Source organism: Bos taurus, chromosome 20 (genome assembly GCF_002263795.3).
Source record: "Bos taurus isolate L1 Dominette 01449 registration number 42190680 breed Hereford chromosome 20, ARS-UCD2.0, whole genome shotgun sequence".
In the NCBI taxonomy this organism is placed as follows: Eukaryota; Metazoa; Chordata; class Mammalia; order Artiodactyla; family Bovidae; genus Bos; species Bos taurus.
This window is the reverse complement of record NC_037347.1, coordinates 36781587-36808146: the sequence shown is the minus strand read 5'-3', so window position 1 is coordinate 36808146 and position 26560 is coordinate 36781587. Positions and strand designations below refer to the sequence as shown.

The 26560-nt window shown below is 37.1% G+C and overlaps 1 protein-coding gene across 1 annotated transcript in view; it reads left to right on the top strand.

Annotated features, from left to right (window-relative positions):
• Positions 1-26560, top strand: part of WDR70 (WD repeat domain 70) — a 278539-nt gene that overhangs the window by 160749 nt on the left and 91230 nt on the right. Inside the window, 1 exon segment of the mRNA NM_001076238.2 lies at positions 17585-17759. Coding sequence (NP_001069706.1) covers positions 17585-17759 — 175 coding nt within the window.

Sequence of the window (26560 nt, the reverse complement as noted above, 5' to 3'; positions counted from 1 at the left end):
TGCCCTCATATGAAATTTGCCCCACAACGCCTTCTTCCCATTTGGGAGTCAGATCAGTTATATCCTCTCCTCTGCCTGTCTTCCTCAGTTTTGTTCCTTTTCATCCGAAGCAAGTTCAGTTGCTCAGCCATGTCTGATTCTTTGTGACCCCATGGACTACAGCACGCCAGGCTTCCCTGTCCATCACCAGCTCCCGGAGCTTGCTCAAACTCATGTCCATCTAGTCGGTAATGCCCTCCAACCATCTCATCCTCTGTCAATCCCCTTCTCCTCCTGCCTTCAGTCTTTCCCAGCATCAGGGTCTTTTCCAGTGAATCAGTTCTTCACATCAGGTGGCCAAATTATTGGAGTTTCAGCTTTAGCATCAGTCCTCCCAAAGAATATTCAGGACTGATTTCTTTTAGGATCAACTGGTTGGATCTCCTTGCAGTCCAAGAGACTCTCAAGAGTCTTCTCCAACACCACAGTTCAGAAGCATCAATTGATGCTTTTGATGCTTTTTCATCCTAGTCAAGTTTTATCAATTCCTATCTATATTTTTTATTTCTAATTTGTAAATTTTATTATATTTTAATTGAAGCATAGTGTACTTATTTTATTAGTTTCAGGTGTTCAGTAAAGTGATTTGGTTATATTTATATTTAGGTGTGTATATATTTTTCCAGATTATTTTCCACTATAGGTTATTACAAGATGTTGAATATAGTTCCATGTGCTACACAGTAAATCCATATCACTTACTTATTTTATGTATAGGAGTTGTATCTGTTAACCCCATGCTTGTAATTTATCCTTCCCTACCCCTAGATTCCTATCCAAATTTAAATAGCATTTTTAGGGGGAGTGCTCTCTGCCTATTATCTCTGCCTTATCACTTCCTGCTCATAATTCCAGAGCATTCTGACCTCTGCCCCATCAGTCTACTAAAATTTCTCTTGCAGGCCTCATGTATGACTCCTGTTACATCCAGTGAAGGCCTTCTAGTCCTTAATTTTACTTAGGATCTTAATATCTCTGTGGAGTTGACATTCTTGATCATACTTCCTTTTAAACTTTCTCCTTTGTCTTTACCGACACTGTCCTCTCCTGCCTCTCATACTTTTTTCTTGTCTCCTGTCATACTCCTTTCCCATCTTGCTGCCTATTTTTAAGTGTCTGTTGCGCGGCGGGGGTCTGCCTTCTACAGTTCCCACAGCTGTGTCTCTGCCTTCTAATGAGTCTTAATTATATTCCTTTCACCTGTGTGGTTCCCCACCTGATTGCCGCACAGTTGTCTCACCTGAACTCATCTCCTTCACTGTTACTACCTTTTGTCTTATACTGCTGCTCCACAACTCTGTCTCACTGAATGAACGGCACCACCTCCTTTCCCCTCCTCGAAGTTATTTTTCTTTTACACCCTCCTGCTTCATTGCCGTAGCCCAGGCCTTGATCATCTCTCACCTGGCCTATGCAACCTACAGACTTGGCCTCTCCAAGCAGTCCTTCCCACTACCACCCAAGTGGGTTTCTAAAACAGGGTACTGATTATATAACTTAAGTCATTCCTCTATTTAGTGGCTCCATGGTCTCCATAAGTGTAAAGCCTATAATCCCAGTACAGCTTATAGGATCCCCTTTATAGTCTAATAATTGCCAATGATTATTGACGATCTCGTCTTCTACATATGGCCAGAGCAGACTATCAATACTTGTTCCTAGAATAAGCTATGCTTTTGCAAGTCACTTTATCTTTGCATATTCTATATCAATTTCTAGGATTCACCCCTCTCCCCACAACTGTGAATTTCACTTATAGTATTTCAACTCTTCTTCAAAAAGCACACCTCTGAGGAATCCTTTCTAGATCTTTTCCAATGAGCTACCTGTTTCCCTTCTCTGGATGTTGCCTTATAGTGTGATGATGTCTTTCCCCAGTTTTTCTCCTCCAGTAGATTATATGTGCTTGGAGAACAGGCACCTGAGTATTCCCAGGTATCTAGCCTATGTTGAACTATTGACCTGTGGTTTATTGCTTTTACATTATATCCACTTGCCCAGCTGTGATTTCCATGAAGGCAAAGGCCTCATCCAATTCTTGCTTCTTCAATGAGAAGCAGTGCTCACATCTCAGCAAAAGTTAATTGAAGCAAGTTGTGTTGAAGGAGATTTAAGGGAATTCAAGTTAAACAATGAAAGTTAACAATGAATGTACTATTTCTAAATTAAAAAAAAAGAAAACTCAAACATAGAGTAGTACTGAAATATAATGACAATATCTATTGTAAATATGTGCATATTTTATTATATAAATATATATTACTTAGATATATCTGCCATAGGATTTTAATTTTATTGAAAGCCTATGATATGTACAATGTGATGCTAGATATTAAGAGAATAAAAGGAGTTGAAATGAGTATCTATTTAGAAGATTTTAATTTGGCATATTAGAAGGTGTAGGAAAATCTCCATATATTCTTTTGAAATAACCTGTGAAACATTTTTGTCATAACTCTGAACAGAACAGTTCTCAGCATCTACCTGTGGGTGTTCTCTTAAAACACTACACTACTTTTCTCATGAGTTTCTTGATAGGTTAAAATAAAAGGACTTGAGAAAAAAAAAGGAACCTACTGCCTTAACATATTTGGGTATACATCTGAATATATAGTTTTCTTTTCCTTTTTCCCTTCCCTTTTTCTCCTTCCCTATTATTATATTTAGTATTACATATTGAGAAAAAGGTGGACTTCCCTGGTGGCTCAGACAGTAAAGCGTCTGCCTATAATGTGGAAGACCTGGGTTCGATCCCTGGGTCGGGAAGATCTCCTGGAGAAGGAAATGGCAAGCCACTCTAGTATTCTTGCCTGGAAAATCCCATGGATGGAGGAGCCTGACAGGCTACAGTCCATGGGGTCGCAAAGAGTTGGACATGACTGAGCTACTTCTCTTCACTTCACATTGAGAAATAGACGTGAACTTCTCAATATATATTATATATAAAATATTGATATATATTTTATATCTGTATTTTCTTTTATTTATTTATTTAACTGAAGGATAATTGCTTTACAGAATTTTGTTGTTTTCTGTCAAACCTCAACATGAATCAGCCATATGTAATGCATATATCCCCTCCCTCCCATCTCCCTCTCTATTCTACCCCTCTTGGTTGATACAGAGCCCCTGTTTGAGTTTCTGGAGACATATTGTATATCTGTAGTTTCTATTGGTACACAAACTTCTGAGCAGCTGAACATTTGATATTTGATATTTATACGGTTTTAATTTAACATCAGTGGGAAGCTCTTGAGTACTACTTCACCCACAGTGATCTGGCAGTGCACTTGAACTAGAACTCTGTATAATTCAGGATCCTTTGCTTCTTAACCTACATATTAGACCCTGATCTCTCTTGTTGTTTGATTTAATGAAAGATTTTAGAAGTGCTTTGTAAAGAGCTTCTGAGTTCTTATTTGATGTTTAATAGCATGGCCTAATTTTTGCCTAATAAGTATTTGGTACATATATATATTAATTTATTTTTTTATTGAAGGATAATTGCTTTACAGTTTGGCATTTATTTTAAATTGAGACTCTCTTCCAATGAGGAAGACTCTCTTCCTCATCTGAGATTTATGAAAGTGGTTCTCAGAAATGTTTGATTGTTGGTGGTGGTTCTAGGAATTTAATGAGACATTAAGCACCTGAAACTCAAAGAGGATGGGGCCATTAAGTGATTTTTAGTGCATTTATAGAGTTGGGTAACCACCATGACATTCTAATGTATAATATTTCCATCTCGCTTAAGAGAATCCACGTTTAGTCATTCACCATTCATACCTCTAGCTCTGTGTTTGCTCGTGCTCAGTCATGTTGGCTGTCTGCGACCCCATGGACTGTAGCCCACCAAGCTCCTCTGTCCATGGGATTCTCCAGGCAAGAAAACTGGTGAGGGTTCTTACTTCCTCTTCTAGGGGATCTTCCCAATCCAGGGATCAAACCTGCATCTCTTGCGTCTCCTGCATTGGCAGACAGATTCTATACCACTAGAGCCACTTGGGAAGCCCAGTTATTGTTAATGGAAACCTCGAGAAAATCATGTACTATAGTATGTATCACTCCTTTTTATTTTTTTTATTGCCAAACAAGTAATTTTCCATTGTATGACAGTTTTACATTTTGTTTATCCATTCATTAGTTGATGGACATTAGGGTTGTTTCCATTTTTGGGCTGTTAAAAATAATGCTTCTGTGAAGATTCATGTGAAAGTTTTTGGATAGGATATGTTTTCAGTTCCCAGGAGTGAAATTGCTGAGTTAGGTGGTAAATCTGTTTACTATTTTACAATATGGCAAACTGTTTTTCAAACTGACTCCACCCATTTTACATTCCTACCAGTAAATATGAAGGTTCCAGTTTCTTTGCTTCATCAGCAACACTTATTATTATATGTCTTTTAATTATGGAATATAAAGTGGTATCTTGTGATTTTGATTTGCGTTTTCCTAATAAATGATGTCAGGCTTCTTTTTATGTGCTTATTGGACATTTGTATATATTCTTTAGTGAAATATGTATTCACATCTTTTACCCATTTAAAAAAAAGATCACTCATCTTTCTTTTTTTTTGGTAGGCTATACATTTTATCAGTTACACCGAATTGTCGCCCAAACATTGTACATGAGGGTCATTCATTTTTTTTTATTGTATTGTAAAAATTCATTAAGTATTCTCAACACCAGTCTCTTATCAGATATATGATCTACAGATAATTTCTCTAAGTTTATGTCTTGTCTTACACTTTGTTCATAGTATCTTTTGAAGCTTGTAAATTTTTAATTTTGATGATGTTAATTTATCTTTTTATTTCCTTTTATCATTCATGCTTTTGGTGTATCTGAGAAACCACACCCTAATCTAATGTCATGTTTGTTATAGTTTTACATTTATGTCTATGATCCATTTTAAGTTAGTTTTTGTATGATGTGACGTGAAGGTCCTCAGTTATCTTTTTTGCATGTGGGTATTTAGCTGTTTCAGCATCAATTTTTGAAAAGACCATTCTTTTCCCCTGAAATTGTTTAGCATATTTGTTGAAAATCAATTGGTCATAAATGTAAGGGTGTAAGTGGTTATTTATTACTGTATTTACTCCTTATTCTAAGTCTAGATTTCATAAGGCCTAATTTTAATAATTATAAGTATAGAACATTAACACAAATACATTTCTTCTAAATGCAGCTGTATTTTTATTGCAATTACTTTGTGTGCATAATGTGACTTATGTGTAGTTTATAAAGATTATCATGGGTTTATATAGAAGTTAAAACATTTTCCCCATTTCTGTGGGATAATACCTTAAAAAAAAAGAAGGTTTTTCTTGTTGGATTTGTTCTGCCAAGAGAGCCCACAAGTTTCAGACTCTTACATCACTCAAGTAGTTGCTTGTGTAGTCTTTTGAGAAAAATTAAACCAAGATATCTTAAGTGATTTCCATGCAAAATTAATGCTTCCCTTGATTTCTGCCAAATGCTGTGATGCATTTATGCAGCAGATGCCAGAAAGTTTAGAACTTGTATTTGGAAAGGATTCAGAATTTTAAGATAGAAAGCATTTGTGCCTGGGGCAGTGTAATGACCCCACCTGTGTCTTTTTCTTGTCTTCTGGGTGTTTTCATTTTGTGTCCAGAAAGGCCCATGCAGATCCTTCTTCTATTTTTAAATCTATTTTTATGAAACACAGTTTTAATTTTACAAGACCAGATCTCACTCCAAGTTTCAAATATGTGTTCTTCAGCATAGAATGTTTTGACAGATACCTAATGGCCTAGCACTTTAACATCCATTTTTTCAGGCATAGATTCAGAGAATCAGAGCCATAAAACCATACTGTAATTAGTCACCATCAGATGCTGTGTAAATTTATTTTTCATATATCTATATGCTAGGTTAGCTGCTTTTTTGTTCTGTTATTTTAATGACTAGCTCAAACTGTTAATAAACCACTGAAATAAATGGAACATACTTAGTTGTGGGGTTTATTAGCTTAAGGCTTTATTTATGGTCTAAGAGGAAGAGCAGAAACAAACCAGTATTTATTGAGTGCCTACTGTATTCCAAATACTGTCCCAGATAACGTTTACATCCCTAATCTCATTTAATCCTCACAGCCCCTCATTGTTGGTATTATTATCCCAGTTTTAGAGATGAACTTTAAACAAGCCAGATAATGATACTTTATAGTATTTGTGTGGGGTCTTTCATATCACAGTTCTAAATGATCATCTGACTTTTGGAGATGTTCAGTTATTAAAAAAAGAGAAACTGTCATAATTTATCCCTAGTGTTGAAGAGTTTAGGGTAGAAAGAAAAGGCACACCAGATATTTCTCAACTTTTTGTACATATTAACTGTGGTAAACATACTGAACAGAGATAGGTAAACAATACAGAATACATTCATGTGGAGGTGAAGGTATTATAATGCTCAGATAAAAATGGTATTGGAATAATTAGATATCCATGTGTTAAAAAAAGAGCCTTGACTTCATCCCACATGTAAAAATAATTCAAATAGATCATAGACTAATTGTAAAACTTAAAACTGTAAAATTTCTAGGAGAAAACAGAATTTCTATGACCTTGGGTTAGGCAAAGATTTTTTAGATGTAATATTTAAAAATTGCTAAATAGGAGTTCATCAGAATTTAAAACACCTATATTTGAAAGACTTTTAAAATGAAAAAGCAAGCAGCAGACTTGAAAAATATTTGCCAAACATATGTCTGATAAAGAACTTATATCCGGAATATCTAAACACACACACACACACAGAAGTCGCTCAGTCGTGTCCGACTCTTTGCGACCCCATGGACTGTAGCCCACCAGGCTCCTCGTTCCATGAGATTTTCCAGGCATGAATACTGGAGTGGGTTGCCGTTTCCTTCTCTAGGGGATCTTCCAAGAATATCTAAAGAACTCTCAAAAAAGAAAGTAGTAGAAAATAAACAACTAAGTAAGAGACACTTCACTGAAGAAGAGACATGGAAGGCAAATAGTACATGGAAAGAGCTTCAATATCATTAGTCATTTAGGGAATGGAAATTAAAGTCACAGTTCCAGTGCATACCTGTTAGAATGGCTTAAAAAAAAGCTGATACTACAATTGCTGTCAAGAATATGAAGTGATTGGAACTCTTATACATGCTGATAGGAGTGCAGAATGGAACAACCACTTTGTAAACAGTTTTGCAGTTTCTTATAAAGTTAAGCATACATTTCCCAATTTCATTTTTAAGTATTTAGCCAAGAGAAATAATGACTTATTTTTACCAACACAAAAAAAGCCAGAAATCCACAAAGCAATATTTGTAGTGCTTTATTTATAATCACCTCGAACTGGAAACAACTCACTATCCTGAATTTGGCAAGTGGATAAACAAAATGTGGTATATCCATATAGTGGAATGTTATTCAGCAACAAAAAGGAATGGACTACTGACATATACAGGCTTCCCTGGTGGCTCAGTGGTAAAGTATCCACCTACCAATGCAGGAGACACGGGTTTGATACCTGGGTCAGGAAGATCCCCTGAAGAAGGAAGTGGCAACCCACTCCACTGTTCTTGCCCAGAGAATCCCTCAGACAGAGGAGTCTGGCCGCCTACAATCCACGGGGTCACAAAAGAGTTGGATACAACTTAGTGACTAAACAACAACAGCAACAACAGCTGATACATACAACAACTTAGATACAACAACTTAGATTCTAAGTTAAAGAAGCAAGGCTCAAAAGGCTTCGTACGGTATGCATGTGTGCTAAGTGCATTCAGTCGTGTCCAGCTCTTTGAGACCCCATGCTCTGTAGCCCACCAGGCTCCTCTGTCCATGGGATTCTCTGGGCAAGAATAATGGAGTGGGTTGCCATTTGCCCTCTTCCAGGGGATCTTCCTGACAGAAGGATCGAACCCATGTCTCTTAAGTCTCCTGCATTGACAGGCAGGTTCTTTACCACTGTAGTACTGGAAAAGCTTAACTATCGGGAAGTAAAAGCAGTTAATAGTTGCCAGTTGTTGAAGTTGGGATTGTGAAGCATTTTCTATAAAGAGGCAACACAAGATAAGTTTTGGAGTGGTCGAACTATTCATTTGTCAAAAGTCACAGTACTGCACATTTAAAAAGAAGAATTTCATTGTAAGTATGTTAGGCCCCAGTAAACTTTACCTATCTTACTGCCTATCTACCCATCAGAAGTCTAGACATAGGCACTCCAGTGTTGATGTGGTGTCTCTAATGTCATCAAGGACCAGGGCCTTCTGTTTGTTGCTTTAAGATGCTCTTGAGCCCAGAATCATATCCTCTCTGGCAGAGGAAGGAGTAAACAAGAAGAGGTGAAGAAGGGTCTGCAACCTTCCTTTAGAGACTTTTCCAGAATTCTTTAATACCCTTCCATTTACACCGTGTTGGTCAAAGTATAATTGCCATATTTCATCACATGTATCTACAAGAGGCTGGAAATTGCAGACTTGGAGAAGAAAAGAGAATGAATGGATGTTGGATTATGTATCTAACAGTATCAGTCACACTGCTGATAGCTTCTAGCTGTTGCAGTGTTTTGTAACACTAAAGTTAAGTATCCTGGATCTTCCTCTGGGTTGCTTTATATCCTGAAGTTGCAGAGTGCCTTTCTATTGTTCCCTGTGTACTGTTCCCAAACTCTTATTTGAGCTTACATTTTGCTGATTGGTAGTTCCTAAAATTTAGTGGATGCAGTCTTATTTTAGGCACTGGGTTCAACAACTCTGAAAACTAGGGTTTGGTAATGCTAAATAGTTAATTAAGTTCCCAAGAAACTCTTAGGGAGAAGACATGCATAGGTTATTAAAAAAAAAACAAAAAACTTTATTTGGAATAAATCATAAATATTTGACAGTAAATGCTGGCTACTTGAAACCTATACAAATGTCAGTTACATTTCATTGTATATTGGTTATACCTCGATTAAAATTGATGCCTGAAATGCTTAGATAGGGAGTGAATTTCTTACATTAATTATTGAGGACCTGCTATGGATTATGTTCCTGTTGTGTTCAAGATATTTGATAGAACCTAGACATTTGTTTGGAGAAGGAAATGGCAACCCTTATGGATTATGTTCCTGTTGTGTTCAAGATATTTGACAGAACCTAGACATTTGTTTGGAGAAGGAAATGGCAACCTACTCCAGTATTCTTTCCTGGGAAATCCCATGGACAGAGGAACCTGGTGGGCTGTAGTCCATGGGGTCATAAAGAATTGGGCAGGACTGGGCTTCCCTGGTGGTGCAGAGGTTAAAGCATCTGCCTGCAATGAGGGAGACCTGGGTTCGATCCCTGGGTCGGGAAGATCCCCTGGAGAAGGAAATGGCAACCCACTCCAGTATTCTTGCCTGGAGAATCCCATGGACAGAGGAGCTTTGTGGGCTACAGTCCACAGGTCGCAAAGAGTTGGATACGACTGAGCGACTTCACTTTCACTTTAGCAAGTAAGCGACAAAGAAAGACAAGACGTAAAAAGATTTAAAACAAACAAAGAAAAAACAGAGCCTTTACTCTAAAGGAGCTCTTCTTGGATAAAAAATAGATGGCAATGAAACATGTAAAATATCATGTAGGAAACGAGTTGCCAGTCCAGGTTCGATGCACGATGCTGGATGCTTGGGGCTGGTGCACTGGGACGGCCCAGAGGGATGGTATGGGGAGGGAGGAGGGAGGAGGGTTCGGGATGGGGAACACATGTATACCTGTGGCGGATTCATTTTGATATTTGGCAAAACTAATACAATTATGTAAAGTTGAAAAATAAAATAAAATTAGAAAAAAAAATAGATGTCAATATGTGTAATTGCAACTTATGTGATTGGTGTTATAATGTGGGAATTAGAATTAGAAGGCAATGTGTGAATCTGGGTAGAATTAGTTTACATCTTTTTCAAAATTGTTGGGGATGTTCCAAGTTGTTTACATTTCCATGTAAGTTTTAGAGTCAGCTTACTCAGTTTCTAATTCCAAGGAGACTCTGCTGGAATTTTAATTGAGATTGTATTGAATTTAAAAATTAATTTGGGCACAAATGAAATCTGAACAGTGTTGACTCCGTTAATACAGTGTATCTTCTCGTTTGTGTTGATCTTGTTTCTCTCAGAAATGTTTTATGGTTTTTAGTGTACAGATACTACACATTCTTGACAGATTCCATATTTATTCTTGCTGTTATAAATATTATGTCATAATTTCAGTATCCAGTTGTTTGTTGCTAGTCAATAGAAATAAAATTGATTTATGATTATTTATCTTGTATCCTGTGACACTGTTAAACTCACTTATTAGTTCTAGTAGCAATTTTGTGGAGAAGGCAATGGCAACCCACTCCAGTACTCTTGCCTGAGAAATCCCATGGACGGAGGAGCCTGGTGGGCTACAGTCCATGGGGTCTCGAAGAATCAGCCACGACTGAGCGACTTCACTTTCACTTTTCACTTTCCTGCATTGGAGAAGGAAATGGCAACCCATTCCAGTGTTCTTGCCTGGAGAATCCCAGGGACGGGGGAGCCTGGTGGGCTGCCATCTATGGGGTCGCACAGAATCAGACACAACTGATGTGACTTAGCAGCAGCATTTTTGTAGATTCTTTGGATTATCTATATAGATGATCATGTGATATCCTAATAAAGACAGTTTTATTTCTTGTTTCCAGTCTGTAAGCCTTTAATTTCTTTTATCTACCTTATTGCACTGGCAGGCAACTCTAGGATAAAGAAATGGTGAGGGTTTGAGATCACTGCTTTGTTCTCCAGCCTTTCCCCATGAAGTATATTAACCTGTGAAAGTGAAAGTAAAAGTGTTAGTTGCGCTGCCCTGTCTGTCTCTTTGCAACCCCATGGACTGTAGCCCACCAGGCTCCTCTGTCCATGGAATTCTCCAGGCAAGAATACTGGAGTGGGCAGCTATTCCCTTCTCTAGGGGATCTTCCTAACCCAGGGATCAAACCCAGGTCTCCTGCATTGCAGGCAGATTATTTACCACCTGAACTACCAGGGAAGCATATTATCTATAAGTTTTTCATAAATGTCCTCTCTCAGGTTGAGCAAGTTCCATTCTATTTCTAGATTACTGAGAGGTTCTTTTTTCTTTTGTTTTATCACAAGTGGATGTTGAATTTTTATGGCAAAACCACTATAATGTTGTAATTAGCCTCCAATTAAAGTAAATACATTTTAAAAAACAATAGAAAATAAATAAAAAGGAAAAAAAGCTTATTTTACATCAGTTGGGATGATCTGATATCTTTTTCTTAGTCTTTTGATATGTGTATTATATGGTTTAATTTTCAGTCCTTACCATCTTCCTTTTCATTCTGGGTTAAATAACACTTAATCATGACATGATATTAGTTTTGTACACTGCTGTTTTGTTAAGGATTTTTGTGTCTGTGTTCACTGGGGATCTATAGTTTTCTTGTAATGACTTTGGTTTTGGCATCAGGGCCATATAGAGTGAGTTGAGAAGTGTTCCCTTTTCTGTTTTCTGGAAGAGTTTATATAGAGTTGGCTTCCTTCTTCCCTCCTTCTCTCCCTCCCTCCCTCCCTCCCTCTCTCCCTCTTTGGCTCAATATCAGATTTTTTTTTTTCAGTTTTGAGATACAATTGATACGAAACACTGTGTAAGTCTGAGGAATACAGCATGTTGATTTGACTTACATGTGTCATGAAATGATTACTACAGTAAGTTTAGTGAATATTCATCATCTCATGTAGATGCAAAATTAAATAAATAGAAAATACTTTTTTTCCTTGTGACGAGAACACTTAGAATTTACTCTCTTAACAACCACAGTTTTAATTGTATACATCATCTTGTACACTGCCTCCCTAGAGCTTAGTTTATCTTACAGCTGAAAGTTTGTACCTTTTGACTGTCTTCATCCAGTTTCTCCATCCACTCCTCCCCACCCTTCTAGCTCTATTAGTTTGTTTATTTTTTAAATATAATTTGCTACAACATTATATTAGTTCCTGCTACACAATGTAGTGATTTAATATTTCTTTATATTTCAAAATGATCATCAGGATAAGTCTAGTGAACATCTGTCGCCATACAATGATATTGTCTAATTATTGACTGTATTACCTAGACTGCACATTTCATACTCGTGATTCATTTATTTTGCAACTGGAAGTGTGTATCTTTGAAAATTTTTTTAGATTTATTTTATTGAAGTATAGTTGATTTACAGTGTTAATTTCTGCTGTACAGCAACATGATTCAGTTTTACACATATATACATACTTACTCTTTTCCGTTATAGTTTATCATAGGATATTGAATATAGTTCCCCGTCCTATACAGCAGACCTTGTTGTTTATCTGTTCTCTGTATAGTAGTTTGCGTCTGCTCATCCGTCAACCACGAGTCTGTTGGCTGTGCCTGTGAGTCTGTTTCTGTTCTGTAGGTAAGTGCATTTGTGTCATATTTTAGATCCCACATAAAATGATGCATACGGTATATTTCTTCCTCTTTCTGACTTAGGACGTTTGTATCTCTTAACCTCCCCCACCTCTTTGTCTCCTACCCCCACTTCCTCCCCTCTGGCAAACACCCGGTTTCTTCTCTGTATTATGACTCTGTTTCTGTTTTGTTGCGTTTGTTCATTTGTTTTGCTTTTTAAGTTGCACATGTAAGTGAAATCATACAGTGTTTGTCTTTCTCTAACTTATTTCACTTAGTATAATGTCCTCTAGATCCATTCACGCTGTTGCAAATGGCAAGATTTCTTTTTTTTTTTCATGGCTGAGTAATGTTCCCGTTGTATGTATATGTGTGTGTGTGTGTGTGTGTAATGTTCCACTGTATGTATGTTTGTGTATATATCTGTGAGTATGTGTGTAATGTTCCATTGTATGTATGTATGTATATGTGTGTATACACATATCTTCTTCATCCATTCATCTGTTGATGGGCACTTGGGTTGTTTCCATATCTTGTCAATTGTAGATAATGCTGCAGTGAACATTGTTGCTGTTCAGTCACCCAGTTGTGTCCAGTTCTTTGTGACCCATGGACTGCAGCACACAAGGCCTCCCTGTCCCTGACCATCTCCCGAAGTCTGCCCAAGTTCATGTCCATTGTATTGGTGATGCCATACACCCTCTTCTCTTTCTGCCCTCAATTGTTCCCAGCATCAGGGATTTCCCAGTGAGTTGGGTGTTTGCATCAGATGAACAAAATACTGTAGGTTCAGCTTTAGCATCAGTCCTTCCAAGGAATATTCAGGGTTGATTTCCCTTTAGATTGACTGGTTTGATCTCTTTGCTGTCCAAGGAACCTTCAGGAGTCTTCAACACCACAGTTGGAAGGCATCAGTTCATTGGTGCTCTGACTGCTTTACAGTTCAGCTCTCACAACCATACGTGACCAATGGGAACATGCTGCTGCTGCTGCTAAGTTGCTTCAGTTGTGTCCGACTCTGTGCGACCCCAGAGACGGCAGCCCACCAGGCTCCCCCGTCCCTGGGATTCTCCAGGCAAGAACACTGGAGTGGGTTGCCATTTCCTTCTCCAATGCATGAAAGTGAAAAGTGAAAGTGAAGTCGCTCAGGTTGTCTACTTGAAAGTTATACAGTCGTGTCTGACTCCTAGCGACCCCATGGACTGCAGTCTACCAGGCTTCTCCGTCCATGGGATTTTCCAGGCAAGAGTACTGGAGTGGGGTGCCATTGCCTTCTCCGAATGGGAACGTAAGAGTGCGTATATCTTTTCAAGTTAGGGTTTTCTTTTTCTTCAGATAAATACCCAGGAGTGGAATTGATGGATTCTATGGTAGTTCTGTTTTTAATGTTTTGAGGAATCTCCATACTGTTTTCCACAGTGGCTGCACCAGTGTACATTCCCACCAACACTGCAAAAGGATTCCTTTTTCTCTACATCCTTGCCAACACTTGTTGTTATTATTTCTTTTAATGTTCACTTATCTTTGGCTGTGCTGGGTCTTCATCTCGTTGTTGTGTGGGCTTTCTCTAGTTGCAGCGAGTGGGGGCTATTCTCTAGTTGTGATGTGCAGCTTCCTGTTGCAGTGGCTTTTTTTTTGTGAAACACAGGCCCTAGGGCTTGTGGGCTCCGTAGTTGCTACTCCCAGACTGTAGCACACAGGCTCAGTAGTTGTGGCACACAGGCTTAGTAGTCCTGTGTCATGTGGGATCTTCCTGGATCCGGGATTGAACCTGCGTCTCCTGCATTGGCAGACAGCTTCTTTACCACTGAGCCACCAGGGAAGCCCTTGTTGTCTTTTTGATAATAGCCATTCTGACAGGTGTGAGGTAGTATCTTATTGTGGTTTTGATTTGCATTTCCCTGATGTTGAGCATCTCTTCATTTCTCTGTTGGACATCTATATTTCTTTGGAAAAATGTCTATTCATATCTTCTTCCCATTTTTTAATCAGGTTATTTGTTTTTTCAGGATTGAGTTGCATGAGTTCTTTGTGTATTTTGAATATTAATCCCTTATCAGATACATCTTTGCAAAAACTTTTTCCTATTCAGTAGGTGGCCTTTTCTTTAAGGTGTTAATGTCTTTCTTAAATGTTTGATAGAATTCAACAGTGAAGTCATTCTTAGTGCAAAGATTTTCAGCTATGTACTTAGTTTTTTTTAATCATATAGGAATATTCTAGATATTATTTCTTGAGTGAACTTTTCTGGTTTGTCTTTTAAGGAAATTTGTCCATTTGATCTAAATTATTGAATTTATTTATGTAAATTCATTCATAAAATTTCCCTATTATTCTTTGAATGTGGATAAGTTCTACAGTTATATCTTTTCTTTCATTCAAGATGCTGGTGTTTGAGGTTGTCTCCAATTTCTGCTTTTTAATCATTCCACCTAGAAATTCTTTAATTTTACTAATCTTCTCAAATAACCAGCTTTTGGTTTCTCTCCTGATTTGTGGTTTTCTGTTTTATTCATTTGTATTCTCATTTCCTCCCTTCTGCTAGTTTTAGTTTTAATATTCTCTCCTTTTATCTAGTTTGAATTTTAGGTCATTGATTTGAGGCACGTCTTTTTTTCTTTTCCTCTGTGCTCAGTCTTAGTCAAATACCATGAATTTCGATATATTGTATTTTCATGTTTTTTGAAGTCAGAGTATTATCTAATACTCCTTATGAAATTTTGACTCATGGATTATTTAGAATTGTATTTATTAATTTCAGATACAGTTCTGTATTGATCATTTATTTAGATTCATTTTTTGGACAGTGTGTATACTTTTATGGTTTCTTTCATTTTAGTGTATTTAGATTTGTTTTAACGGCTCAGAATGTGGTCTATCTTAGTGAATGTTCAGTGTGTAAAAGGTGTAAAAGAATACACGTCCAGTTGTCGGGTGAAGTGTTATATAAATGTTAATTAGCTCAACTTGCCTGGTAGAATTTCTGAGGTCTTCTGTGCTGCTGCTGCTAAGTCGCTTCAGTCGTGTCTGACTCTGTGCGACCCCATGGACTGCAGCTCACCAGGCTTCTCCGTCCATGGGATTCTCCAGGCAAGAACACCGGAGTGGGTTGCCATTTCCTTCTCCAATGCATGAAAGTGGAAAGTGAAAGTGAAGTCGCTCAGTCGTGTCTGACTCTTAGCGACCCCATGGACTTCAGCCTACCAGGCTCCTCCATCCATGGGATTTTCCGGGCAACAGTACTGGAGCGGGGTGCCATTGCCTTCTCCAGGTCTTCTGTAGTCTTACTGGTTTTTTCTTTCTGAGGTGGGGGGAGGTCTACTTGTTCTATTAGTCACTGAGAGGAGTGTTGAAGTGTTCAGCTGTTAAGTATGGATTTGGTACTTCTTTTATTTCTATTAAGTTTGCTTTCACATTATACAGAGTGAAGTAAGCCAGAAAGAAAAACACCAACACAGTATACTAATGCATATATATGGAATTTAGAAAGATGGTAACAATAACCCTGTGTACGAGACAGCAAAAGAGACACTGATGTATAGAACAGTCTTATGGACTCTGTTGGAGAGGGAAAGGGTGGGAAGATTTGGGAGAATGGCATTGAAACATGTATAAGATCATGTATGAAATGAATTGCCAGTCCAGGTTCGATGCACGATACTGGATGCTTGGGGCTGGTGCACTGGGACGACCCAGAGGGATGGTATGGGGAGGGAGGAGGGAGGAGGGTTCAGGATGGGGAACACATGTATACCTGTGGCGGATTCATTTTGATATTTGGCAAAACTAATACAATTTTGTAAAGTTTAAAAAAAAAAAAAAAAGGTATGATTGACCCAGCAAAAAAAAAAATAATAAAGCTCTGTTATTAGGGACATATGCATTTAGGATTCTTATATCTTCTTAATATTTCATATCTTACATTTTCTTAATATTTTATATTTTATATCTTCTTGATCTTTTGACTCTTTCTCATAATGAAAATTTCCTCTTTGTCTCTAGTTTTATTCATTGTTTTCAAGTTCACTTTGACATTAATATACTCATTCTAGCTTGTTTTGATTATGTTATGGCACATCTTTTTCCATCCTTTTACTGTTAAATGATTAATGCTGCTGCTGCTAAGTTGTTTCAGTCGAGTCCAACTGTGCGACCCCATAGACGGCAGCCCACCAGGCTCCCCCGTCCCTGGGATTCTCCAGGCAAGAATACTGGAGTGGGTTGCCATTTCCTTCTCCAATGCATGAAAGTGAAAAGTGAAAGTGAAGTTGCTCAGTTGTGTCCGACTCTTAGCGACCCCATGGACTGCAGCCTACCAGGCTCCTCCATCCATGGGATTTTCCAGGCAAGAGTACTGGAGTGGGGTGCCATTGCCTTCTCCAACATGGTTAATAAGACTTTATATTTAAAGATTTTTGTGTGTTTTTTATATATAAACACACATTTTTATATATTTCTATATATAAAAATATAGACTCTGCTGAATTTTGATTTTATCTAATCCAATCTGACAGTCTTTTCCTTTTAATTAGAGTTTTTATGCCATTTCCAATTAATGTGATGGAATTTCTAGTTATTGATGAGGTTGGATTTAAACCCACCATGTTGTATTTGTTTTTATATTTATATTTATCCCACTGTTCTTTTAAATTATCTTTTACTGTTTTGGCCAGGGAAGTCCCACATCATTCTTTTTTACTGACCAGTTTTTTTCAGTATATTTTCTGGTGTGTGTTAAATAACAATATATTACCACATGTAATTTAGAAATTAACTTGCATATGTAGTGGGTATATAATGTTCAACAGTTGTGCTGATCAGAGTGTATAGTCAGTTGTTTGGAAACTACTGCTTTAGAGGGTCAGAACTAAGAACTTTGACATTTGAAGTCGAATTTGCACTTGCGCTTTGATTTCATGACAGCACAATTTGGATGGTTGACTTTATTGCAGTGGGAAAACTCATTTACATACCACACATTTTATTTAAAAAATGTAAAAAACATTAATTAGATTTATATGCTTAAAAGGTCAAACAGTCTTTGTGAACTCTTTTGTATTTTAAAATCCTTTCTTTTTTATAAATGAAAATCTCCCTTTTTTTCTTTTTTTAAGGACTGTGAGGACCTGGGAAGTTGAAAATCCAAAGAAGCAAAAAAGCGTGTTTAAACCGCGGACAATGCAGGGTAAAAAAGTAATTCCTACCACGTGCACATATAGTAGAGACGGAAGCCTCATAGCAGCTGCTTGTCAGAATGGAAGCATACAGATCTGGGACCGTAATTTGACAGTAAGTCAAGGATATTTAAGTCCTCTTTTCTGAGAAGAAAGCCACCTTAAAAAGACAAACATCATGTTAAAATATTATGAAGGTCAATTTCCTGAGTTTAGCCCTAATTTAAACTTCAGTGTTAGTTGATAAAACATTGGGCCTCTGCAGTAAACAGCATTTTAGCAAACATTCCAACTCAGTATTTTCCAATTTGTATTATATTTTGTTTTTAACATAAACTCAATCTTTTGGTATAAAATATAAAAAATATAGTATAGTTTATTTTATGACATTTCAATATACTTGGATTTGAAAGTGAAGAATTTGACAGTGATGTAAAACAAGACTAAGCAGAGAACTAGAAATACCCTTTAAAAGAGGTGAGAAAACCATGAAATAACCAGGGTGATCCATAAGTTGTTGAGCAGTTACTTCTGTAGTAATTTAAATAATAGTTTGACATTCCATGACATTCCATTTGAATAAGTTTCAGATTTTTTTTTTCCATTTTAAGTCATTATTAGAATAAAATAAATTTTGGAATTGAAAGGGATCATAGAATTCTATAACCACAGAAAGAATGAATAAAATAATGAATAGTCTTTGGTTAATTCTGTGTATTACCAATAAGCTTTGAAAAGGGGTTTGTTGCATGTATAGATGGTAAAACAAGGATTTTTAACTGGAGTTATTCTAGATTACCAATGTTAAAATGAAAATCTACACTAATGTTAAGTAAAAGTTGATTATCTTATTTTAATAAAAGGTGCTGGTAAAATTATTAATTCAATAAATATTTATTATCTGTGCTATATTCAGGCACTATTCTGAAGACTGGAACTACTGTAGATGATCCAAAATTCCTGCCTTCATAGAGTTTACATTCTTTTTATTTTTAACAATTATAAAAATAATATTCTTTCAAATAAAATTGCCCATCAAGCACTTTCATTTTGAAAGGGACCCCAAGAAACAGTTGTCTTTTCAGGCAGATGGAGTTAAAGTCAGTTTTTTGGGAATAGGTAAAAAGTAACGATAGAGAAAAAAGAATCCATGTTGATAATGCTGGAAATATCTTTGGCATTTTCTGTTTGTCAGATCTTTTTATTTCTGTTTTCATCTCCACTATAAACCCCATAAAGCTTCATAACAGCTCAGAGATTTTAAAAATCCTTTGAATTGTAAACTGAGTTTTAACTAAGCAATAAATTTTTTAGTAACTGGCTTTCATCGTCTCTGAGTGCTGTTAACATAGAAAATGTAAAAGTTTTCTGGACTAGCTTTAATAGTGATGTGTTTAGTATGTGTGTATGTATATATGCATACATACACATATATGTGTGTATACATATATACATGCTTTTCATGGGCTTCTCTGGTGGCTCAGACATTAAAGAATCTGCCTGCAATGTGGGAGACCTGGGTTCGATCCTGGAGTTGGGAAGATCCCCTGGAAGAGGGCATGGCAACCAGCTCTAGTATTCTTGCCTAGAGAATCTCCATGGACAGAGGAGCCTGGAGAGCTACAGTCCACGGGGTTGCAAAGAGTCAGACACAACTGAGCGACTAAGCGTAGTACGTGCCTTTTTTTTAGAAACCATAGTTTCTAAGTTGAATATAGTTTTTAAAGGTTAGCCTTGCATCTCTCTTAAAATAATTAGTATATCTCATGTTCCCTATTTTGTAGAAAAGAAAATCTTTTAAGCCATTGTTCTAATCAGAATCTTTGATTCTGTTTAGTCAAACTTTAATAATACATTGAATATAGAGCTTATTTTACCACATTATATTCATTACATTTCTTCATATTCTTAAATTTGCATGTGTATGTGTCACCTGAAGAAAAATCAAATTAAGAGGAAAAAAACTTGTTAGGAAACCCAGTTCGATTAAAAATAGATTTTAAAAATTCTTAATTATTACTTCAGCAATAATAAATCATGTAGAGGGAAACACTAAAGCTGAGATAAGAAAAGCTAATAACAGTAATTTTTCCCACACAGTAGCCAAAGAATTACATGGCAAATAATGCTTCATACATATGTTTTGTGACAAGTAAAGCTATCATAATTGCTATATTTTATCATGGAATTCTCATTAGACCAACTTGAACTTCAGCAAATTAAATGAAATGTATCTCTTTTCTTAGAAGTAAAGTGTCTGTCAGTGATAAATTTCTGTATTCCCAAGGCCTACCTTTATTCTAGAAATTTGCTGGCTGCTAGTATAGCCACTAGCTACATTTGACTATTTCAATTTAAAAATAATTAAAATAGGACAAAATTAAAATTTCAGTTCCTCAGCCATACTAGCCATTTACTGGACAGCACAGATAGAGAACATTCTCATCATTGCAGAAAGTTCTGTTGGACATTGTTGCTCAAGAGGAGTGTTTGTTTGCCCGGCATCGCTCTCAAGTCATTTGATGCTGGGTTGTTTTTGAATTGAGAGGAAGGCCACTTCAGAGGAGCTTCTCCTGGTCTGTGCTGCCTCCCCAGTTCCTCACTCTCCATTCACCAGCTTGCATGTGAGCAGCAGCAAGGAGGCCAGTGTTCAGTTGGCAGGAAGTGAGAGAAGTGCAGAGTATGGGGAGATGGTGTTGGAGAGGTAACAGCATGCCGCCAGACTCAGGACCCCTGCAGATGCTGAACCTCCAGGCTCCACATTCTTCTCTTAGGTGTTCACATGACTTTCACCCTTCACCTTTTTCAGCACTTTGGTCAAATGCTGTCTTTTCAGCAAGGCCTTCCTTGACTCCACACTATATACAATTGCAGCCTTCACCCCACCAGTGGCACTCTCTCCCTCTTATTTTCTTCCATAGTGCTGATCATCACCTGGCATACTTATACAGTATATAAAAATATAAAATATACAGTACTTATACAGTATATAAATATACATATACAGTATATAAATATATATTTTTTACTTGTTTATTGACATTGTCAGTTTATTTCTAAGAAGTCTTAAAAATAGTAGCATAAAGAACTATCTATGTTATATGAAAACCTAGTAAGTCAGAGATATGAGAGGGAGAATGGGAGCTATTGAGGTCCACAAATACATAATTTTAGATGTATCTTTAATGATGTAGAAACACATAATCTGTATTAATATAGATGGATTTTAAAACGATGTTTCATGTCTCTCTCAAGTATAATTTCTGGCGTTTAAAATATTCCAGCTTGGATAGTCTTATGAATACCCAGTGATGACTTCCATTCACATAAAAAAACCTACTGAACTCTTGGGACATATTTTGCTAGAAACAGTGTTAGTGCTCTTTAGTATGAATCAAGAATTGACACTATGCCAAATTCTTTACCAAAAGAACATGGTGTGCTTCCTTGTATTGCAACCATTATTTGTAGACTAAGATTGTAGCAGGAAAATGAGGACCCATTATATTCATGGAGTTTTGCCTTCCCTAGAACAGGTGATGGGAGGGAATAATATTTGAAGTTTGGTTTGGCAATAGGGTACTACCAGAAACTTGACCCACTCTCCATCTGACTACCTCCTACTGCTCCTTTGGCCTGCAACCCCAGTCCGGATTCTGGGGCTATCCCTTTTAGAAACATGACCACACACTACAACCCCTTACCAGGAAAGCCTCAAGCCTGTGAGACACTGCAGAGACATTTCTCCAGCTTTTCTCTGGAAATGTCTCCAGACATTTCTCTCAGCCATGCTAGAGAAAGTTGGTTTGGTTCAGAGAAAGGTGGGGCAAGGACTAGTGATCACACCAGGAGATAAGCTTCTGAGCAAATAAGCCCCTGGTGAGTAAGAGAACAGATGTGAAGGAGAAAGAATATGAAAAATAAAGTCACCAGTAGTGGCTTGAGTCCAGTGTTCCACAAATCTTTAAATGTCTCCAATCACCTTCAGGGCTTCCCAGGTGGCTCAGTGGACAAAGACTATGCTGGCAGTGCAGGAAACGTGGGTTCGACACTCCAGTATTCTTGCTGGGAAAATCCCTTGCACAGAGGAGCTGGCAAGCTGCTGTCTGTGGGGTCACAGAGAGTTGGACACGACTGAAGTGACTGAGCATGCAAACATGCGGTCACCTTCAGATGACCCAAGTTAAGATTAGGTTGACATTTGGCCTTCTACACCTTCCCCTTTATTAATATATTATATATACATACACACACAGAGTAAAACATTTTGTTTTTATAATAGAGAATTTACAGTTTCCTTTTTTTTTTAATTTGGTAAAGAATCCGCCTGCAGTGCGGGGGACCTGGGTTCGATCCCTGGGCTGGGAAGATCCCCTGGAGAAGGGGACGGCTACCTACTCCAGTATTCTGGCCTGGAGAATTCCTTGGACTACAGTCCATGGGGTCGCAAAGAGTTGGACATGATTGTGCGACTTTCACTTTCACTTTTTAAATTTGAGAGTATAACATGGACAACCTTGTAATAATAGATATGGTTCTAATTGGATTTTTCAAAATTTCTTTATTAACGGGAAGCATAATTTTACAAAAATAAAATATATACTTTTCAAAAAATTGTTACTACTATTATGAGTAGTTGTATCTCTACTCTCATTAGCCTATTCCTACCCATTATGCTTATAAATTGGGCTTCCCTGGCTTATAAATTACCTGCAGTGTATCCTTCTGTAGTTTTCTCCATAGCTCTATTTCTGTTGGTTTGTCTAGCTAGATGTGGCTCTGTAAAAAATATAAAGAAAGTCTTATTAAAAATTCAAATATAGATTTTTTGTCTTTTCAATTAGGCCTAATAGTTGGAGTTTAGAAAATAATATGGATACCTAGAAGTCTACTGTGTAGTTCTATAGCATATTTTGTAAATGACACCCGAGACATACAATTACTCTGCACATTACCTGGGACTTTCTGTCCATCAGTCCTGAGTTTCCTAAGCTCTCTATACCCTCCTTTTCCTTATTCATGAAATGAGGGCATGATCCCCACCTTGTCCAGTTATTTTGAGGATTGTATTAGGTATATATTTAAAGCATCCAGAACAGGGCTTGCACATAGCAGGTTTTAATAACTGTTTGTCTTATTCTTTCTTTTTTAGCTCCTAGGGGATTTGCAGTTTTTGTAGAATTGGCATAGTTAGATCTCAGGGTGCAGTTTAACAATGTCTGGGAAGTGTCATGAATTTGAGCATAGCAGACGCTTTGGTGGTTAAAAGTATGGTTTAGGAAGATAAGAATATAGATCCCTGCTAGAACCAGTCATTCAATGTATGGAAATAAAATCACCATCAATAAACAAAAACTTTATGTATCCAGTGATTAGTGTGCTTTGGTAGTTATGAATTATAATTATTTTTAAAATAAACATTCAAGAGAAAGCATATGACTTACAACTTATGCCATAGTGTTTTTAACATGCATATTTTTTCAAAGCTCACTTTTCAAAAAATGTGTCATTGATTCAAAACACAAACCATCAATACTGTGAAATTACTTGCAAGCCCTAAAGTTAAGCTGTAATTTGTCAATTATTTTAATGGAAGCTTTAAAGTTTTACTTATAATGCTCTTGTAAAATGTCACATATTTGGGGGAGCAGTATTAATAAAAATGAGAATATGCTAGTTTTGAAAAAGTTAGGTTAAAATTATCCTTATTTTTTGAAGTCAGGAGAATGATTGAATTTAAGACTTCTAGTTAAATATGGTAAGTTAAACAGATTCATTCAGTTCTGTTTCTTCCTAAAACCCCTTTAAAATGACAGAAAAGGTATTTTTAAAGCATAAACCCATACAATCAACGAGAATTAGAGATGACAGCCAAAAAGAGAAGTCAAGACACTTTTGGAAACTAGAAACCAAATGTGTGAGTGGTCACTGACTTGGCCAACTGGAGAAAGCTGAAACCTTAGCTGGGCTTGGGAAAGCCTATAAAAGATGAACTGGCTTATCCTGCAGTTCTCTTCCTACCCTAGACTGAAGAGTTACTTTTAGGGTGGTCTGTCAGAGAGACTTCATACTCCAAGCAAAGCTGAGATAAGGTGTAAATCTTCATAGAAGGCTGTGTTTCATCTCCTCCTCTGTTGTTATTGCCATTGTTATTATTATAGCATTTACTGAATACTTACTTTGAGTTAGGTAATATTTTAAGTACTTTACATGTTTTACTTCATTTAATCCTTACAAAAATCCTTACAAAAGTACTATTACTGTCATTATTTTACAGATGAGGAAACCAATACAAAAAGAAAGTTGTGCTGCCTAGCCAAAATTGCAGCTTGTAAGTGGCAGAACTAGGATCCAGTGCTAGGCAGTCTGGAGCAAGTGCTTATACCAAAGGTCAGCAAACTGTGGCCCACGTGCCACATCTATTTTTGTATGACCTGCAAGCTAAGAAAGATTTTTTTTTGTTTGTTTTTAAATGGTTGTGTTGTTTTTCTGTGGTTATTGTAACAAATTTACCAAAAACTTAGTGGCTTGAAATAGCACAGACTTCTTATGTCAGTTAGAAGTCTCATTGATGAGTCAGTTCTAATGATGTAGATGAACCTAGAGCCTATTATACAGAATGAAGTAAGTCAGAAAGAGAAAGACAAATACTGTATATTGACATATATATATGGAATCGAGAAAGATGGTCCCGATGATCCTATTTGCAGGGCAGCAAAGGAGACGCAGACATAAAGGACAGACTTTTGGACACAGTGGAGGAAGGAGAGGGTAGGATGATTTGAGAGAGTAGCATTGAAACATTATACATTACCATATGTAAAATAGATAGCCAGTGAGCATTTGGTGTGTGACTCAGGAAACCAAAAGCTGATGCTCTGTGACAACCTAGAGGGGTGGAAAGTGAGAGGAAGGTTTAAGAGGGAGGGGATATATGTATACCTATGGCTGATTCATGTTGATATATGGCAGAAACCATCACAATATTGTAAAGAAATTATCCTCCAATTAAATATAAAATGAAATTTTTAAAAAAGTTATATTAAAAAAGAGTTTCATTGAACTCAAAATCAGGGTGTTGGCAGGACTGTATTCTCTTTTGGCTGCTTTAGGGGAGAATCCATTTCCTTGCCCTTTCCAGCTTCTAGAAGCTACCCATATTCCTTGGTTCATGGCTGCCTTCCTCCATCTTCAAGGTCAACAATAGTGAGTTTGAGTCTTTTTCACATCACAAAACCATGACCTTCTCTTTCGCTTCCCTCTTCCACTTTTAAAAACTCTTGTGCTTACATTATATCTCCTTGAATAATTGCCATGTTTTAAGATCAGTTGATTATCAACATTAATTCAGTTTGAAATCTTGATTCCCCTTTGCCTGGTATGATAACATATTCACAGGTTCCAGGGATTACGGGGTGGAAATCTTTGTGGGGGACATTGCTCTGCCTGCCACATGGTTCATAAGAAAAACAAAATAAAAATATTTCATGACACATGAAAATTATGTGAAATTCAAATTTCAGTGTCCATGAATAAAGCTTAATTAGAACATCCTTGCTCATTCATTTTTATATTATCTGTGGCTGCTTTTACACTGTAATAGCAGAGTTGAGTAGTTATAGCAGACTACATGCCCCTCAAAGCCTAAAATATTTACTGTCTGGTCCTTTATTGAAGAAGATTTTGACCCCTACAGTGTTTCTAGTCAGGTTTTTAGTATCTTACTCATATTTTAATGAATAGACAAGGATCACCAGATATTTTAAGAAATCAGCTAACAAGAAATGCAGACACTAAAGCAATCTCAGAGGGGCGAGAGACAAGGTAGGAAACAGAAGATTATTCGATAAAAAGTTCCTATATTTAATATTCTCAGAGAGAATATTACAGCCTTGAAACTTAAAGGATAATATTGCAAAAAGCCTTTGTACACTTGGAGTTCAAGGAAAAACTCTTAGAAAACAGGGTAAAGCCATGGTAGTACTGAAGTGAAGTGAAGTGGCTCAGTCGTGTCTGACTCTTTGTGACCCCACGGACTTTAACCTACCAGGCTCCCCCATCCATGGGATTTTCCAGGCAAGAATACTGGAGTGGGTTGCCATTTCCTTCTCCAGATAGTATTGAAAGATATAGTCAAAGAAATCTAGAAAAGAGTGTAAAATAGAGAGAAAGAAAAGATAGACTTAAGGGTCAGTTCAAGGCTCAATATTTGACCAGAAAGTTTTAGAAAGAGAAAATATAGAGGAGAGAGGATGGATGCAATTAGGTAAGAAATAATAATTACTGGCCTTCTCCTACCCTGCCCCCTGTGCCCTCCACCAAAGTTTCAGAACTGAAAGTAATTTTTTTTTTTCTGGGTAAGAATTGTTCATCAAGTGCTCACCACAGTGAATGAAGACTCGCATCAAACCAGGCATCATGAAATTTCAAGACACCAGGTTAATAGAGAAGATCCTAAAAATTCACAGAGTTAGAAATAGGAAACATGTAAGAGAAGAATATTGGGGCCGGATTATTTAGGATGTTGATAAGACAGTTGGTCAACATGTGTGAGATCCTGGCCTCTTAGCTCAGTAGGGAAGAAATGAAGAGCTCAAGGGGGTGATACATGGAGGGAAGATTGAGAGGTCACATCATTCATTCCACAAAAGTTATCCACTCCTCCTCTGGCCCAACTACTAGTCTAGGTTCTGGGGGTACCACAGTGAACAAAACAGACATTCCATCCAGTTTGCTTTCAAAGGCCCTGAAGAAGCTGGAAAATTGGTATTTTGAAGATATATCAGAGAACATTGTACACTCTCTTTTTAAAGAATTTTTTTTAAAACGACTATCTAAGCACCAAATTCAGCTGTCTTTTTCACAGTCTGTGTTGTCCTTATTGACAGTATCACTCTTTGCAACAAACTTTTCTCC